At 43.9% G+C, this 18,231-nt stretch overlaps 1 protein-coding gene across 2 annotated transcripts in view; it reads right to left on the reverse strand.

Annotated features, from left to right (window-relative positions):
- ALDH18A1 (aldehyde dehydrogenase 18 family member A1) overlaps positions 1-16,680 on the reverse strand; it is a 44,267-nt gene extending 27,587 nt beyond the window's left edge. The window contains exons 1-5 of one of the 2 annotated variants that reach the window (XM_046653277.1): positions 16,512-16,680; positions 13,302-13,417; positions 6,448-6,662; positions 1,792-1,941; positions 1,599-1,703 (exon numbers count right to left, since the gene is read on the reverse strand). In XM_046653277.1, coding sequence (XP_046509233.1) covers positions 1,599-1,703; positions 1,792-1,941; positions 6,448-6,662; positions 13,302-13,389 — 558 coding nt within the window. In that variant the 5' untranslated portion in view covers positions 13,390-13,417; positions 16,512-16,680. The remainder of the gene's footprint in view (positions 1-1,598; positions 1,704-1,791; positions 1,942-6,447; positions 6,663-13,301; positions 13,418-16,511) is intronic. The other variant, XM_046653276.1, reaches the window with a different exon arrangement.
- Between the last annotated feature and the right edge of the window lie 1,551 nt (positions 16,681-18,231).

The raw sequence follows: 18,231 nt of genomic DNA on the forward strand, positions 1-18,231 counted from the left end.
CTAGCTGTAGGTCCTTCCGGGTGTGCTACGTGGGATGCCGCCTCAGCATGGCTTGATGAGAGGTGCCATGTCCACACCCAGGATCTGAACCTACAAAACCCTGGGCTGTCAAAGCAGAGCTTGCAAACTTAACCACTCAGCCATGGGACGAGCCCCCTACTGCTACTTTCATTAAACCTAATCAACCAACCAACCAAAAAACCTCAAAATGCATCATCCCTGGGAAAAAAAAAAATACATAAATAAAAACATAGTTCCTGTACCTAAGTGTTCATAACTGGCTCCAGGCTCTTTTAAGAAATTAGAGACTAAAATTCTCATTGGATTGTGGAGAGGAGAGCTGATAGTAAACGGTGACAGAAATTGAGATTTCTATTCTATTTATGCTAACAGAAAAAAACTAAGATTACAGAGAGTGGAGTCCCAAGCCAAGGGCAACAGGTGGACAAGCCCATGCCTCTCTGTTTCAGCTCATTTACTAAAGGATACTCTGGTATAATACCAGAACATCATGGTGAATAACAACTGTGAAGATGATGGAGAAAGAGAGTGACAGGAAATCGAAGGGTAAAACCTGAAAGGATGTATATAAAACACTACCTGTGTAAAGCAACATCTGCATAAATGAATCTGAGGCAGCAAAGAAGTTTGAAAATAATAATGAGTAAGATTTTTTCAGTTGTTTTGTGAAGTGACTGTTCGGTTGTTTTATGATATTTAGATTTCTATTTGGTGTGCCGTTGTATAGTTGATCAAAAATACAACTGAAAAAAATTCTGGAAATTTAGCTAAGAAAGAATAATGTAGAAAGAAGGTTCTAGAACATTCCGGGTAACCATTCAAAATTTATAAGTTCCATGAGAACTGGGATCAAGGCTGATTTGTTCACCACACTGTCCCCAGCGCCTGACAGACTCCTCGGTACACCACAGGTGCTCAATAAATATTTGCTGAATGAATGAAACACTAACCAACCCCAGCATTCCTGTTTCCCTTTAATGCTTAACAGATACCTATTGTATAAGGCAACCACGTGCAAAGAGAAGCAAGCCACCCAAAGTCAAAGAAGCCAATGAAAGAGATATCTCTAACCTTTCTATCTTCAGAGGTGTTAGCACTTGTAGTAGTCCTAAGAGCTATCAGTATACAACAAGAGCTAATTATTGACAATGTACTGTGTACCAGGCACTATATTAAATGCTTTTCATATAGTTTCTTTTTTAATTTTTATTTTTATTTATTTTTTTATTGCAGTAACATTGGATTATAACATTATACAGCTTTCAGATGTACACTGTAATATATTTTGAATTCTGTGTAGATTACATCATGTTCACCACCCAAAAACCATATATTTTCTAACTGAACCACTTCAAAAACCCTCTAAAGTAGTCACTGATATCCTCATTTTTCAGATGAAGAGATTGAGGCTCAAGAAGGTTAGACTTGAAGACTTTCTCCAGATCTCTCAACTAGTAAGTGGTGAAGATGAGACTGTATCCTGCCAGTCTGGCTCCAGAGCCTGGCTCACAATCCCTGTGCTCCATGGGAATTACCCTCATGGGTCCCACATCCCCTTGCAAAGGCCAGCCTCTCACCTGGGCAGCACAGATGCTGTACTGGGTAAACATGGCTTCATACAAGGCCATCAGGCCACTCTGTCCAGCAGCTGCGCAGGCTCGGGCTTCTAAGACCGGTATTGCCTGTAACACACCAATAGACAAGGTGTGGTTGGGAGTGACGGAGGGAGACTGAGGACCCCTGTTACAGGGGTGGGGAAGCAGCACTCACCATCTCTTTCAGCTGGTTCTGCCCCGAGTGCAGGGCCTGCCGCACGCTCTGAGACAGAAGGATCTCATGGCGCAAGCGTTGCTTCCCAAAGGCCACAGCTCCACTGGTCACCAGCATCATCTCTCGGCCTTGATTCTGCAGCACTGACACCTGACATCAAGGAAGGAAAAGGCACCACAAATCACTGTAACATCTCTTTTCTCTTGTCACAAGAGACTCAAGTAGGTGGACTTATCAGTGAATCCCAAATGCTGGTTTAGAGACCAGCACTGGGCTGGCTCTGGAAGAATCGCCCAGATTGTATGGTGAAAATACAGATTCCTACATGCTTCCTCAAATCTGATAAACAGGTGGCAGACAGAAATCAGAAGTTTTCAAGAAGAGGATTCTGGTGTGTAGCCAGGTCTGATGTCCACAGGACTTGAAGGTATCTGGAGGAGCCTACAATGCAGAAGGCACAGCTGTTTCAGGAAATAAAGCCCAAAACAGAAGTCTGGAGCTAGGAATTGCAACATAAACTTAGCAGATGGCTTCTCAAATTCTAAGGCATGTCCTGGGGAGATGAGGCTATTTCTGGGGCATGTCTGATCCCTAGACCAGGCTAGATGAGGGACAGATGCTGAAGATTCAAGATGTGAATAGAGTCAGTACTCCTAACCTGTCCATTCCTCCTGATGCTTGAACCCTACAACCTGGCTCAGGAACTCACAAACAGCTGTGATAGACCATGATTTACAAAAATAACTTTTTATCATAGAAAATTTCATACTTAACCAAAGCAGTAAGAATCATATTATAAATCCCCATGTGCTCATCACCCAGCTTCTACAACTATTTCTCATGGCCAATTTCTCACTCTCCAATATTACTTTTCTAGCCCCAACATTATTTTAATACAAATCCCAGGCTCCAGACATGTTATTGCATCTGTAAAGATTTCAGCAATTACTTTTAGTAATTGCTAAAAGACAGGGAATATATACGCATACGTCCACAAAACCATTGCCATCTAAAACATTCCAATAATTCCTTAATATCAAATACCTAGGCAGTGTTCACATTTCCCTAAATTTTTCTAGCTTGCTCAAATTGAGGTGCAAATTAACCCCATACACTGCAATTAATTGAAATGTCTCAAGTCTCCTTTAATCCATAGGTTCCCCCTCTATCACTTTTTTTTCCTTGAAATTATTTTGTGTGTGTGTGTGAGAAAGATTGGCCCAGAGCTAACATCTGTTGCCTCTTTTTGCTTGAGAAAGACTGTCCCTGAGCTAACATCTGTGCCAATTTTCCCTTTTTGTTTGAGGAAGATTGTTGCTGAGCTAACATCTATGCCAATCTTCCTCTATTTTATGTAGGATGCTGCCACAACACGGCTTGACGAGCGGTCCTAGGTCCGCATGTGGGATCCGAACCTGTGAACCCCAGGCTGCCGAAGCGGAGTGCAGGAACCCAACCACTACACCACTGGGCCAGCCCCTCCCTTGCAATTTTTTGTTAAGGAAACTGGGCTGTTTGCCCTTTAGGGTTTCCGAGCCTCAGTTTTCCTGCTTGAGTCCCTGTGGTGTAGTTTTAATGCTGTACTCCATACTTCCTGTAAACTGGTGTTAGGTATGGAGACTTGATTTTCTTGTCAAGAATTCTTTGTAGGTCATGGTGTCTATCAGGAGGATACCTAAAGCTTGGCTGTCTTTCTTTCTGTGATGTTAGTAGCATTCCTTAAGGGCTACAAAATGCTGATACTCTAATTCATTCATACCTTCTTTATTTACAGGCTGGAATACTTCCATAAAGGAAAACTTTTCTTCATTAACTATTTGGTTACTTTGAGGTATAGTTTGTATACGAAAGGCAGGACAGATGTGTGTCTCTTTGCCTTCATTTGCCAGGTTTCAAAATAATGAGCAGGTTCTCTAGTATCCTCCAAAGATGATCAATGAGTTCTTTGAAAGTATCATTCTGAATTCAGGGATTTAAACATATTTCATGTGTTTAAATTCACTGCAGTAATTATCTTTATTGATGTGCAGATCTTCCCATCTTTGGCCAGTGGAAGCCATTTTAAGTTGGCTGCTGAGTCCATCTAACATGATCAGATGGCTTGGACAAGACAGCTGACTCTATGCATTAGAACTGCCCTGGTCGACAAAGCCCTTCCAGGACGTCCACAGGTGTCCCTTGCAGGGAAGCTGGTGACCTAAGAAAACCAGTACCAGGCTCTCCCCACTGTTTTCATCAAGTTTCTCCTTGGCTCAAAATCTTCAACCTGGCTTTGAGACTGAACCTAAATTCCTCTGCCTGGCTTCAAAGCCCTGCCTAATGGAATAATCCACTTTAATCCATTCTCCCCGAGGAGACCACCACCACTGCTTTTAAGTTCACCTCCTCCCTGGCCCACCAGCATGCCATACTCATTCTTGCCTTTGTCCTCCACCTGGAATCCACTCATAGTACCTCCCTTTCCCCAGAACCAATGGATGCAAACTCAAGGACCACCATTCACCCTGTGCATTTAGCAGTGTGGAACATTTCCCCTTTGTTGGTACAAATCCTACCAGTCATGAAGGCCCAGGGTGAGCCGCAGCTCTCCTAGGATACCCCAAGAATAACCACACTCTCATCTGACTCTCCCATCTCTGGACCCCACCTCAAGACCTTCAAGTCCTGTGGATGCCAAACCAAATCAGGCACTGTCATTTGGGCTCATTTGGATATTCACTGCCTTGAACAATCATCTAAGTGTTTTGGGAGTATCAGTTCTGGCTCCCCAGGGGCAGAGACAATAGTCAGTTGTAGTCTTTTGACAAATATTTTTTAAACTAAATTGATCTGATGGACTCAATCTTGGAGGAAGATCTAATATTAATTGCTTAGTATAGAAAATATATTGGGGGGGCTGGCCTCATGGCACAGAGGTTAAGTTCACACGTTCTGCTTCAGTGGCCCGGGGTTCACTGGTTCAGATCCTGGCTACAGACCTACGCACCACTTGGCAAGCCATGCTGTGGCAGGTGTCCCACATATAAAGTAGAGGAAGACGGGCACGGATGTTAGCTCAGGGCTAAGCTTCCTCAAAAAAAAAAGAAAATATAAAAAGAAAATCTTATCAAGTTTCAGGTTAGCAGTTTCCTAATGCCAACTCCTTAGTTGTTTTTATTTTCCTGAGGAATATTCGCCCTGAGCTAACATCTGTTGCCAGTCTTCCTCTTTTCCTGCTTGAGGAAGACTGGCTCTGAGCTAACATCTGTGCCAATCATCCTGTATTTTGTACGTGGGACACTGCCACAGCATGACTGATGAGTGGTGCAGGTCCCCGCCCAGGATCTGAAACCACAAACCTGGGCCACCAAAGCAGAGGGCACCAAACTTAACCACTACGCCATGGGGCTGGCCCCTAAAGTTGTTTTTTAAAAACTGAAATTAAGGTTACGGAGGGTAGAGCTAAGTTATGGCTAGAATGGAAAAGCTCTGGCTTTATCTCCAGGATACCTTGGAAGTCTGGTTTTTGACTCTTGGTCAGGGGCTGGCAAAATATGGGCTGCAGGTCAAATCTGGCCAGCACCTGTTTTTGTAAATAAGTTTTACTGGAACACAGCCATGCTAATTCGCTTACGTATTGCCTATGGTTGCACTTGTGCTACAACGGCAGAGCTGAGTAGATGAGACAAGAGACCATATGGACTACAAAGCCTAAAATATTTACTATATGGCCTTTTACAGAAAAAGTCTGCTCATCCCTGCTCTTGGCAAAGATAAGTATAGTGGGATTTGTGATGTATGTTTAAAGTCCAAACTCCTGTGTCGATCTTCAAGGTCAGTTTCCTTACTGAGTTTGCAGTCAGCCCGGCTTGACTGCATGGCCAGTGTGACATAAAATCCCCACTGGAAACTTCTGCTTTGAGCCCTTCCAAAACCAGGATTCCTTGCACACATCTCCTGGTGATTCAGTCTGCAGAGAGTTGCAAATGGTTCCTGTGCAAATAAAGACCCAGGGGAGCTTGTGCACCGGATCTCTCTCAGACGCCCAATGCTTGCTTACTCTCTCTCTTGCTGCCTTGTACCCTTTGCCTTTCAATGAAAGCCTTACATGGGTAGTCTCTGTGAAGTCTGGTGAGTCCTTTGAAAGATGTGAACTTGAGAAATCTCTGCAATGACAGCTTATATTTATTTCAAGGTTACTGGGCTAATTAAAAAAGAAAAAGCCCAGCAAAACAGAAAAAAAAAAACCACCTCAATATTTACACACATCCATTTGGGTAATCAAGCCTGATTACGTATTAGAGTTACCTGGGAACTTTAAAACACAGACGCTTGAGCCTCATCCCAGAGATACTCATTAAATGGTTGAGTGTGAAGCCCAATGATCTCTAGGCCCTTCAGATGATGCTAACGTGCAGCCAGGATTAAGAATTACTGACATACGCTGAGAAGCCTGAGGGATGAACTGCACGAAATCAACTCTACTCCTTGACACCCCCTTTGCTTGCCATGGGATGCTGCCTCCCACTGGCACCTACACTGAAAAAGGGAGTTTTCAGACTGGGTTAAATCACTCACTCAAATCAAGACTATTTTTACAAGCTGATAAATCTGAACTGACAGCTTAAAAACCCTCTTTTATTTTAGTTCAGCAGAATTTTCCATCCTGGCAATTACCTGCTCGACAATGGATGCCAGGCGCCCCAGTGCCAGGCCACATTCGTCCCCTCGGGTCACCACAGCACTTCCAAGTTTCACCACGATCCTCTTGGCGTGCTTCAGCTCACTGCGGTGCGCGAAAGACTTGCCGTGTGTACGACTGAGGGGTACAGTGATAAAGGGGATGTTGCTCCAAGAACGAACATGTCTAATGGCAGAAGGCTGCACACGATCTGTAGCCCCCAAAGTCAAATGCAAGGAAAAAAAAGAAATACACAATATAATTTCTCAATATAAGAAGTTGTATGCACAATATTAACCAGTTTAGCCGCCAAAAAATAGCTTTCTCATTTTTAACTGAGTAGAAGTAATATATCAAAAGTCATGTCCAGCATGTTCTTATTCTATTGTTATCTGGAGTTTACACCCAGTACACAGGACACAGGTACACTCAAACACTGCCGGTGAAGAGTTTAAACAAAATAATCTTTCCTGAAGACATGTTGGCAAAATATATCAAAAGCCTTAAAAATGTTCACATCTTTTGATCCAGCAATTCCATGTTCAGAAATTTATTCTCAGGACTTAATCAGAGATGGAGGGAAAAAGATTTATCAGAAGGCTGTTCATCAGTGTTATTTATAATGTCCCCAAAAAGGCATAAGAATTAATCAACATTTTTAGAATTTTTAATAACAGGAAAATGCTCACACGTTAGTTTGAAATACATGTCTAAATGCACAGAAAAAGATGAAGAAAATAAATCCAAATGTTAATATTTTACCTTGATGAGATTATGGGTGATTTTAATTTTCTTCTTTATTTTTGTGTATGTTTTCCAAATTATGCAGTAAAAACGCTCTGCTTTCATAATAAAAAAAAATGTGTGCTTTTTAAAGAAAGCACATCACTATAAAAAGAGAGGAAGTCTGATCAGCAAAGACAATAAAGAGCAAAGTAATTGGTATGAATAATAAAAAATCGTAACTAATCGACCTACAAATTTTCTCTCTAATATGGCAGCACAAATCCAGATGCCTATAACAATTATAAAAGAAACTGGATAGCTTTCTGAAAGAAAAGTAACACGGGATTCAGATACTTTCCTTCTACCCCTTTGGACATCTGCCCCTAAGCAGTCCTTTCCTGATTCTTTTTTCTTGCAATGCTGTGCAAGATTTCTAACGAGGCAAAAAAAATCTTAATTAAAAAGCTGAAACATACATCTGCATAAAGCCAAAAGTAAGCAGTAAGAGCTGAAGGGCAGGCACTGAACCCCTTCACCACTTCTCATGGGTCCAACTCTTCTGCTGGCTGCTTCCCAATCCCCCATTTGACCTTTCTCTCACAGATGAACAGACCTCCCTGTTTTAGCTGAGTACACCACCGCCAGTCAAAAGACTACACTTCTAAGACCTTCTTGCTCAGCTAGACATGGCCATGTGACTAAATTCTGGTTAACGAGATACATGTGAAAATGTTATGTGGGACTTCCAGGAATTTCCTTAAAAAGTGCTTCCTTCCCCCGTTCACGCATCCTGTTGCTTGGAACATGGAGCTCAAACATTCATCTTAGATGACAGGAAAGGATGTTAAGAACCGTGAAGCAACAAGAAAGCAGGAGCGTGGAAGCCCAATGGTTTCACAGAGCTGCCCGGGAAGCCCTGGGCTGCCTCTCTTCTTTTAGGACCTCAGGCTTCTTTCAGAAGAAAGAGAGAAATAGATTTCTATCTTGTTTGAGCCATTACTATTTCGGGTTTTCTGTGACAGTCACCTGACCTAACTGTAACTGATACTGAAGGAGAAGGAGTGCACGGGCAAAGGGGCAGGCGAGGCCTGGACAGGAGAGGAGAAGCTGACTTGGACGTCAGTTGTTCACGGTGGTCTCACTCATATCAAACGGACCTTTGGTTGGTGGGATTCCCCGACTCCAGGAAGTGAGACAAGATGGATAACGCGGGTTCTCAGCAGGACCAAACTTTAGGCCCTTCCCCTTCAAGAGTCTCTATGCGTCATTACAGGCAATTAATAAATATTGGAATGAATTACTAAAGTAATCATTCCAAGCCACCTTTTGGACCATTCTTTTATAACTACAGTTACAGAGTAGCTTCCTCCTCTGCAATCAACCATTATCATCTCCCTTTATGTTTACAGACAGATTTCTCAGAGTTTCTCTAGACCCACTGACTCATCTCTGACCACTGACCATTAACTCCCTTTCTAACTACAGTCTTGCTTCTATCCTTTTCTGTATGCTGTAACAATGGTGGGGAAGCAGGCAGGATTGTATTCTCGTTGACCAGAAGATCACTACGTGTTCTCCTCCTTCTCTGCCTCCTTCACACACAAATCTTAGAAAGAACATTTTTAATGAAGTAGTAAAGAGTTCTTTCTTTCATCCTCTAAATAACCATCCTTTAAGTGGCCATGCTTCAGGTTGTGGAGAGACAAGAAAGATGATATAGTCTTTTTTTACAGTAGGCTTACAAGCCAGTTCCTGGCAGAAAGCTGCTCAGTAAGTCCATCATCTGGGATCAAAGTGCGGCTTGCTACCTTTGTTAGACCCACAGGTGGCTTGTCTCTTCCTGCTGGGGGAGTTTCACGGACTAAAGGACCAGTCTGTTATTGGGGCTAAGTTTCATAGAAAGCTCCCGTTCTTCATTTCGTCAATATAGGTACCCTGGCTCAGTCTTCAGGGACGTTATCCTAAGCCATACATACACCCAAGTCTAAGCTTAGAAGTTATCTACATAATAGTTCTGGCCACAGACCTGACAGAGAGAGGGGTGGTGAGGGCGAGACTTACTCCTCTAGGGTCTGGAACTGGGATCACTCGTGGCTGTTTGCAGAGCTCAGAGCTACACCCCAGTATCACTTATACCTTTGGACTAAGCCTGCTGGCTGTTTATCTCTCCTGTGCGCTGCAGAGCTTGTCCTGTCCTGGAAAGGTGCTGAGCATGGGTGGGGCAGCATAAGAGGCCACCTTAGGGACACAGGTGGTGGCAAGCGTGTCAGTGCAGGTGATCAAATGGCAGAAACCAATCAGATTCCAGCAGGCCAGGTGAGCATGAATGAGACTCCTGATCCATAGTCTGTATCAGCAGAGGAGGGTGGCAGGGCTTGGTGCCTGGCAGTCAAGGGTCATTCTGGCTGCAGACAACTGGGTCACAGCAGGTCAGGGCTGACAAGGTTCAAGAGGAGGTAACAACTGTGAACAAGGTTTCACGGAGGTAAAAACCCAGTGTCCAGCGGGTTCTAGCACCAAAGAAAGCTCAATGGGATCCAGGGGTTTTTGGGTTTCCTGTTCAACAATGCTTTCACCCTCCCAGATTGACCCTACCTTTCCTGGGGACATTTTTTATGTTCTGCAGTGTGTTATACTTTTTAGGGACTGAGAAGGCCTTGATTAGTTAGGAAAAATCCAAGGCTTCTGGATAGGTAATCTCTTCTCATCTTCTAAGGAATCTTTAGGCTCTAAGTCCCAGGGAGAAGCCATCTCCTCCTAGTGAGTATGAGGGGATACCAAGGTGCGATTGTGTGCACACGTGTTAGGGGTGGGGGTGGGGGAGGGTCGTCCACAGTCCTCAAAAGTGCCACGGATCATACTCCAAGGAAGGAGAAGCCCTTCACCTTTCAGTGTCAGTCCTTATACTCAGCAATCAATGAGGCTGAGCTCCAGGCTTGAGCAAGAAGAGGCCCTGACATGACTTCCATCTCCCTTCCTGGCCTTCCACTTCCCTCTATGCTTCTACCTGTATGCTTTGTCATTTTGCCTTTCGATTTCTATCCTGCTCTTCTGCTTATCATAGTCAGTGAACACAGGGCCCCAGGCTCCAGACAAATCTGGATACAAGAATAGAAAAATCGAGGGACAAGATCAGAAAGTGCCTCCTTTTGTGAATGAGGCTAATGAGAATAAACACTATCGACAAAAAGAATACTGAAGTGAATATTTACTATATACCAGGAGCTGTGTTAACTATTCACACACCTAACACAGAGGCAGAGGATATACAAAAGGACAACTAGAGCCAGACTGCCTGGGTTGGGATCTCAATCCCCCTGCTTACTTGCTGTTACCTTACTGATCTCACAAGGTTGCTGGGGCATGAAAGGATTTAATGCATGAGCCGGGATAGGCACAAAGTAAACATTCAATAAATATTAGCTGGTATTATAAAAAACTGTTAGCTACAGCTACCATCATCGTCATCTTACTGAATCCTCATGAGTTAAGCCACATGAGTCGGGTGTTATTATGAATTAGTTTTTATTATTATTACCCTCATTTTATAAATAAATAAGGAAATAAGGAGGCCTAGAGAAGTTGAGTAACTCACCAACATTACCAAACTGCAAAAATGGCCACAATACTTGAAGCCTCTCCTAGCAACAGGTGGAATCTATTTTCCCACTCCTTGAATCTAGGTTGGCCCTATGACTTGCTTTGACCAATATAAGATAGCAGAAGTAACACTGTATAAATTCTGAGCTTAGGTGCCAAGGGGCCTTGCAGCTTCCATGCTTACCGTTCTTGGGAATCCTGCAAGCATCATACGAAGAAGCCACGGATAACCTAGAGGATGAGAGATCATGTGGAATACAGACGATCTATCAGCCCAGCAGAGGTCCCCTGGCCCTCAACAATCAGCCCTGAGCCAATGTAAGAGCTGACACAGACATAGAACCACTGTGCAGCTGGGCCTGGTCCAAATGCCAACTCACAGAATTGTGACCTAAATCCTTAGCTGTCGTCACTAAGTTACTTACTAGTAAGTAGGAGAGCTAGTTTTCAAACCCAGGGAGCCTAGTTCTAAGCCCTGAACTTTTAACCCTCTTTACATGAATGCAAAACAGAGATTTTTCCAGATGATTAGTTGCTAAGCAAGTCCTCTTGCAGTAAGGATTGGAGATAAGACTGTTGATATGATTTAGGTGTTATCATGGAGAAAGCCAACTCAAAACATCATAAACAGCCTTTCAACAAATGGCGCTGGAACAACTAGACATCCAGAGGCAAAAAAATGAATCTTGACTTAACCATCACACTTTATACAAAAATTAACTGAAAATGGACCATGGACTTAATGTAAAACTGTAAAACTTTTAGAAAAACACAAAGGAGAAAATCTTCAGGCTCGAGGGCTATACAGAGTTCTTAGATTTCACCCAAACAGTACAATCCATAAAAGGAAAAATTGATAAACTGGATCTCATCAAAATAAAAAAAATAACTTTCCTCTGTAAAAGACCCTGTTAAGAGCATGAAATGACAAGCTACAAACTGGAAGAAAATACTTTCACATCGCCCATCTGACCAAGAACTAGTACCTGGAAGAGATAAAGAACTCTCAAAATTCAACAGTAAAAAAACAAACAACCCAATTAAAAACGAGCAAATGACATTTCACTGAAGGGGATATACAGATGGCAAATAAGCACATGCAAAGATGTTCAACATTATTAGCCATTAGGGAAAAGCAAGTGAAAACCACGAGATATCATTACACACCTAGCAGAACGGATAAAACCAAAAAGTGACAACATCAAATGCTGGTGAGGATGAAGAGAAAGTGGATCATTCATACATTGCTGGTGTGAATGTAAAATGGTACAGCCAGTCTGCAAAAACAGTTTGGCAGTTTCTTATAAAACTACCTACCATATGATCCAGCAACTGAACTCATGGGCATTTATCTCATACAAATGAAAACTACGTTCACACAAAATCCCGTACACGAATGTTCACAGCAGCCTTGATCACAACAGTCAAAAAACGGAACCAACCAGATATCCTTCAACGGGTGAATGGCTACACTAACTGTGGTACATACCACTAAATACTGTTCCATAATAAAAAGGAACCAACTGATACACACAACTTAGATGAATCTCCAGAGAATTATGCTGAGTAAAAAATGTCACCCCCAAAGGTCACATACTGTATGATTTCACTTATATAACATTTTTGAAATGACAAAATTATAAAAATGGAGAACACGTTAGCGGTTGGCAGGGCTTAGGGATAGGGAGGAGGGGCATAGCTGGAAAACAGTAACTTGAAGGATCCTGTAGTGACGGACATGCTCTTATCTTGACTCTATCAATGTCAATATCCTGGCTGAGATACTGGGAGAACTGGGAAAAAGGTATAATGGATCTCTCTATATTAGTTCTTAGAACTCCAAGTGAAACTACAATTATCTAAAAATTAAACACTTAATTACAAAAAAAGTAATGAACAAAAATAGTCTGTAAAAAATTTGGCAGAAATGAACACAGGTAACACTTTATTTTTTTATTTTATTTTTTTTTTTTAAAGATTTTATTTTTTCCTTTTTCTCCCCAAAGCCCCCCGGTACATAGTTGTGTATTCTTCGTTGTGGGTTCTTCTAGTTGTGGCATGTGGGACGCTGCCTCAGCGTGGTCTGATGAGCAGTGCCATGTCCGCGCCCAGGATTCGAACTAACGAAACACTGGGCTGCCTGCAGCGGAGCGCGCAAACTTAACCACTCGGCCACGGGGCCAGTCCCAGGTAACACTTTATTTTTAAAAAAATTTTTAAATTTTGTTATTTGACATTCAAAAAGCTGTACAAAATTAATGTATACTATTTGATAAGTTTGGAGATAAGTATACACATGTGAACCCACCATCACAATGTATGTCATAAACCTATCTATCACCTCCAAAAGTTCCACTTTATTGATAAATACAAACACTTAGAACACTTCACCAGTAGGCTGCTTCCTTGCTTACTGTCTTTGTCCAATTCTACCAAATTACATTTTTTTCCTCCTTTAGAACATTGTTTGAAACACACTTCTACCAAACTTCCCACATCCTTATAAGTTTCCTATGGTACATACGTGATCTGGAGAGACCTGGAGATTGGACCCAAGGCAGGAGACGCTGGCCGAAGGGCTGGAACCCAGAGCGGTAGACTTGACTCAACATGCTGCGATGCGGTGACTGAGCAAAGTATCTGCAGAATGTGTTTTTTAAAAATGAATGATGAAAAATACTAGACAATTTATTTTATTTCCCTCCACTTCCCCACACTCAAGTCTAAAAACTTGACCTTCCTGCACCACACTCCTCTGTTTTGGGGAAACTCCCACCTCCTCTGAATATAGAAAAGAGAGAAAAACAAATCTCTCCTTCCCAGGCTCCAACTCTACCCTTCCTTTCCTAGGACCGTCTTAGTTTTTACGAAAGCAAATGGCAATTAAGGATTATGAATATTTTGAGTGACAAAAAAATCTTTACGGTATAATGTTTACGTATGGATACTGAATCTTCACTACAATTCTGACACCATTAAAGAGTCTCCGACAGACCACAAACAGATCCAACATCCAATAAGCAGCCATCTCCACCTTCCTGCTATCACCTCCCAACAGAACTCTGAAAACCACATATGTGAAATGTCAGCTTGATCCTTGCTGATACGAGAAGAGGGAGGGAAGGCCAGAGGCTGCTGCCGTGTCTTTCTTCCTGCCATCCGCAGGAATCAAAAGCACACCCTTGTATCCTTGGGAAGGAGTGCAAGTCGGCACATCCCATGGAGTACGTGGAGGTGAGAACATGGTGGTTGTGGGCATTTTCCCCACCTAGGTCAAACTTGAGGCTTTAGACATAGAATAGTTTATTTCACAAAAATGTAGGGGGCTCCTTCATATACAGAGACAGAGTATAAGCCATTCATTATTGTAACTTTTTTTTCTTTTGGTGAGGAAGACTGGCCCTGAGCTAACATCTGTGCCCATCTTCCTCTATTTTCTATGCGGGATGTCGCCGCAGCATGGCTTAACGAGCAGTGTGCAGATCTGTGCCAGGGATCCAAACCTGTCAACCCAGAGCTGCTGAAGCAGAGGGAATGAACTTAACCACTATGCCACCAGGCCGACCCCTCATTATTGCACCTTTTATGCTACAGGGAAATTGCTGTTTTCGAAAGACAAGAAAAACACTGCCCCTTCTTTCCCTACAGGCTTCCTTTGAACTTTTGCTCTACGGATTGGTGGACATATTCCAAACCTCTTATATGTGCCTCAAAAGACTAGCATTTAGCCCCATAGTAAAGAACAAGAAGTGGCATGTACTGCTCTTCAATTTATACTGCAAAATGCACCGAAAGGGAAGAGAAGAGACTGGCAGGATACATCTGTTGTAAAAGATATGGCATCTAACAGGCAATACAAAGTGTTAAGTGCTGTCTTTGTTGACTTCAGTGTTTGCCAGTCTGGAAGGTCCCAAGAGAAAACTGTTTGCATAACAAGGAAGCCCATATGAGCCCATAGTCTACGTTTGTTGCTTACCTAAATTCTTCAGAAATTGTTGTTAAACAATTATTTACATGTGAATTCTCCAAAATACCCACAGAAGAGCCAAAAGGATAAAATACTCAAATAGTGACACTAAAATTCTAGTTCCATCTCCTTCACAATGTTCCTCAGCAACTCTTGCATTCAAAGTTGGACGTAATCCTACAGGTTAGCTTTTAACTGGTTGTGTTACTGCTGCTTTTCCCAGTTGGATTATAAACTTCCCACTGGCAGCACGGTAAATTGGAAAATGGGTTCTGGTTGGACAGATTTGCATTTGAGCTCTGCATTTGCTAGCTGTTTGCCTTTTGAAAGGTTACTTAATCTTTCTAAGCCTCAGTTTCCTTATTTGTACATCAGGGACAATGACAGTAAGAGGACCTCAGGGGATCACTGTGAGAATTAAATGAGACAACACATGGAATGCCTGGGTACAACAGACGCTCAGTAAATGTCAGTTTTCCTCCTCCTGTCTTTTAGCCACTGATGGTGTCTTACAACCGTTTCTTTCTTTCTTTTCAGGACCTGTCACAGGCACAAAGAATTCAATAAATATTCTCTGATGGTATAATCACAAATTATACTTATTGACAGTTTACCCCCTTCTTATCTAAGAGTAACTGAAAACTCTGAATGTTTAATGTCACTAAGTTATTATTAGGTTGAAGAATGACCTAGAAACCAAGCCTCCTGGCCTCTCCCCTGTACCACGCTGCCTTGACTGACTCCTCCTTCACTGCAATGGATGGTTCATCCTGCCAGAGTTTATAGTGCCCTCAAAAAAGCAGACAGCTGATTCCAGGGAGCAAAGGGTCTGTGTGTCTGAGTCTAGGCTCAATGTCATCAGTAGAAAAACCTTTCCCTGTTTTGACTCAGGATGTCAAGTATCTCTTCATAGGTTCTAAACAGAAAGTCCTTATCTTACTGATTTGAACAGAGAACTGAACTTTAGTCCCAAGAAACTTCACCCCGAACACGGACTCCGTATATGGTTCACCACTTAAAAACAAAGCCGCGATGTGAATCTCACCGACTCCTAGCTGCGAGAGCAGGGAAGAATGACTGGGGGGGGGGGGGTGGGGGCGGGGCACGGGGCGACGGATCTTGGTACGCCCTGATGTGCCAGAGAGGAACTAGAATTCACAGACCGTATGCCACACTGCATCGTTAGTGAATCCCCCGGCTGCGTGGGGCCTGGTTTGGGGGACAGGATCATGAATGCCCAGGCGGGCCGCGGGGGGACGGCACCCATATGTCCCCGAGAGTCGGCGTGTGGCCAGTTACAAACCGGGGTAAAACACTACCACCGATGCAGGTGCACTGGAAGCTGGTTCCTGACTCCCGGACCGAGAAGGGGTCCGCCAAGTCTTCAAGCCTCCACCTGGACCAGTTCCTCCATTTGGGTGTACCACAGGGCGGCCAGAGAGGTCGGGCGCCCGAAGCCTCCGCAGACCCTCGGGCCTCCACGCCCGGGCATATGGGACCGCGCCGGGGCCTTGCAGCGTGCCCGGGGCGGCCTAGCCCGCAGCCATCCCCCGGCGCGCGCCCACACTCACTCGCCGGCCGGCCCCCCGACCCCCGGCTCCTGCTGGGGCGGCACCCCCGCAGCTCCCTCGGTCGCCCACGGCCCGGCGTGCACACCTTCCCTCGCGTCGGCCCGGGCGCCGTATCAGCCCCTGCAGAGGCACCAGCGCCTCCCCATCCCCGCCATGCCTGCCGCCATCCCCGCCATCCCCGCCGCTAGCCGCGTACCTGCTTCACCGCCGCCGCCCGGTCCAGCCACTGCTCGGTGCAGCCGCCTTGCCCACACTCCACGCCGGCTGATTCTAGCGCCGGCTTGCTCGCCTTTTTCTTCCGTCCACGTCCCGCAAGATGACGTTACGTCAGCGGCGTTGGAGTAACCCAGGCCGCGGGGCCACCGCTGTTGACGTGGGGCGAGGAGTCGGCCCGGAGCTGCGCCGCGGCAACTGCGTAGGCGCCTTCCGAGAATCCCGTCTGCGCTCCACGTGGCGGGCCCCGCCCGCCCAGGCCCGGGCAGGCGCCGGAGGCCGGGCTGGATCTCTACGGGATAACGTCCACGTCCCGGGAGGGGACGGGGGCCAAAGAAAGTGTCCAAGAGCCGCTCGGTCTGGCCTTCCAGGGAGGCAGTAAAGATGCTTGGAGCCCTCAGCTGCTGGTAGATTCCATAAGGTGTTTGTCAGTGTTGATTATATATCCCAGGCCCCCCTCGGAAATAGGTTGGATCGATTTACACATATTTACAGAGCCCTCACTCCTGGCAAACTTCAGCTGTTTAAATGGGAAAATTTTGGCACTGTGATAAAATTATTTACCCCCTAGTCGTCTGGAGGTTTCCCCAAGTGTTCTAGCCCAGCTGTCATTCAGCAAGGGCATTGGTGAGAATATCGCGTTTAAGAATAGTTGTATTTACTCCCTGACAATTGGAACTATTCCGAAGGTGAATGCAGATCCACCCTTAAAATTAGAGCTCAGACGCTCTCCCTCTTTCCTACTTGCTGTGTTTTCCTCAAAGGGCACGTCCCTGCATAAGCACAAACATAGTGCTGGGCACATGGGAGGAGGGGGCTACAGCACTCGAGTGGAAGTCGTGTCAGGAAGGCAGTCTTGCCCCTTCTGTGGTAGTCCCTGAGAACACTGCTGAGCCTACTTATTCATTCCTTCACTCATTAAAGATTGGCTACTTTATGTGCCAGGCATTCTCTAGGTGTGGAGGAAGAAATTGTCCTCTCCTAGACAGATATGTGAGCAAATGATTACAACATAATGTGAATAATGCTAGAGGACGGGGTGCCTGGGGATTCAGGCAAGGCTTTATTTTTATTTTGTGTGTGTGTAAAGCTATGTGACACAGACTTTAATTCTTAATCATAAAGGAAAATTTTAAATGCATTTTCAGTGTTCCACTTATACTTTTAAAACAACTGCTGTCACTTAAAACTAAAGAATGGCAATCAGAGCAAAATTAGGATAAAATTTTCCATCCAGCTTATTTTGTGTGGAGAATTTTGACTTTGTGCAATTCAAGACTTATGTCAGTGGGCTTTCACAAATGTCAAAATTATCAAATCATGTAATGAGATTTATAATAATGTCTTCATTCAGAGTTCAATAAGCTGTTTTCCAGCTGCCAAGTTTCTGGAATTGGACTTTTCTTTGAACTTTGAAAAATTTTGCCCATTTCAAAGAGTCCATATTCTATTTCATACTAAGTTTCTGTGCCAAGATTGCTGTTCTGTCTAGCTTCTCCATCAACTAATATTTCTTTACGCAAAGTCTATAAAATCCCATAAATGAAACTCTTCAGTTTTTTTTTTCTTTTTTCCCCCAGCTTTATTGAGATATAATTGACAAATAAAAATTGTTTATATTTAAAATGCACACCATAATATATTCCGAATTCTGTGTAGATTACATCATGTTCACCACCGAGAAACTAATTATAGTCCATCCC

The sequence above is a fragment of the Equus quagga genome, chromosome 2, assembly GCF_021613505.1.
Source record: "Equus quagga isolate Etosha38 chromosome 2, UCLA_HA_Equagga_1.0, whole genome shotgun sequence".
Taxonomy (NCBI): domain Eukaryota; kingdom Metazoa; phylum Chordata; class Mammalia; order Perissodactyla; family Equidae; genus Equus; species Equus quagga.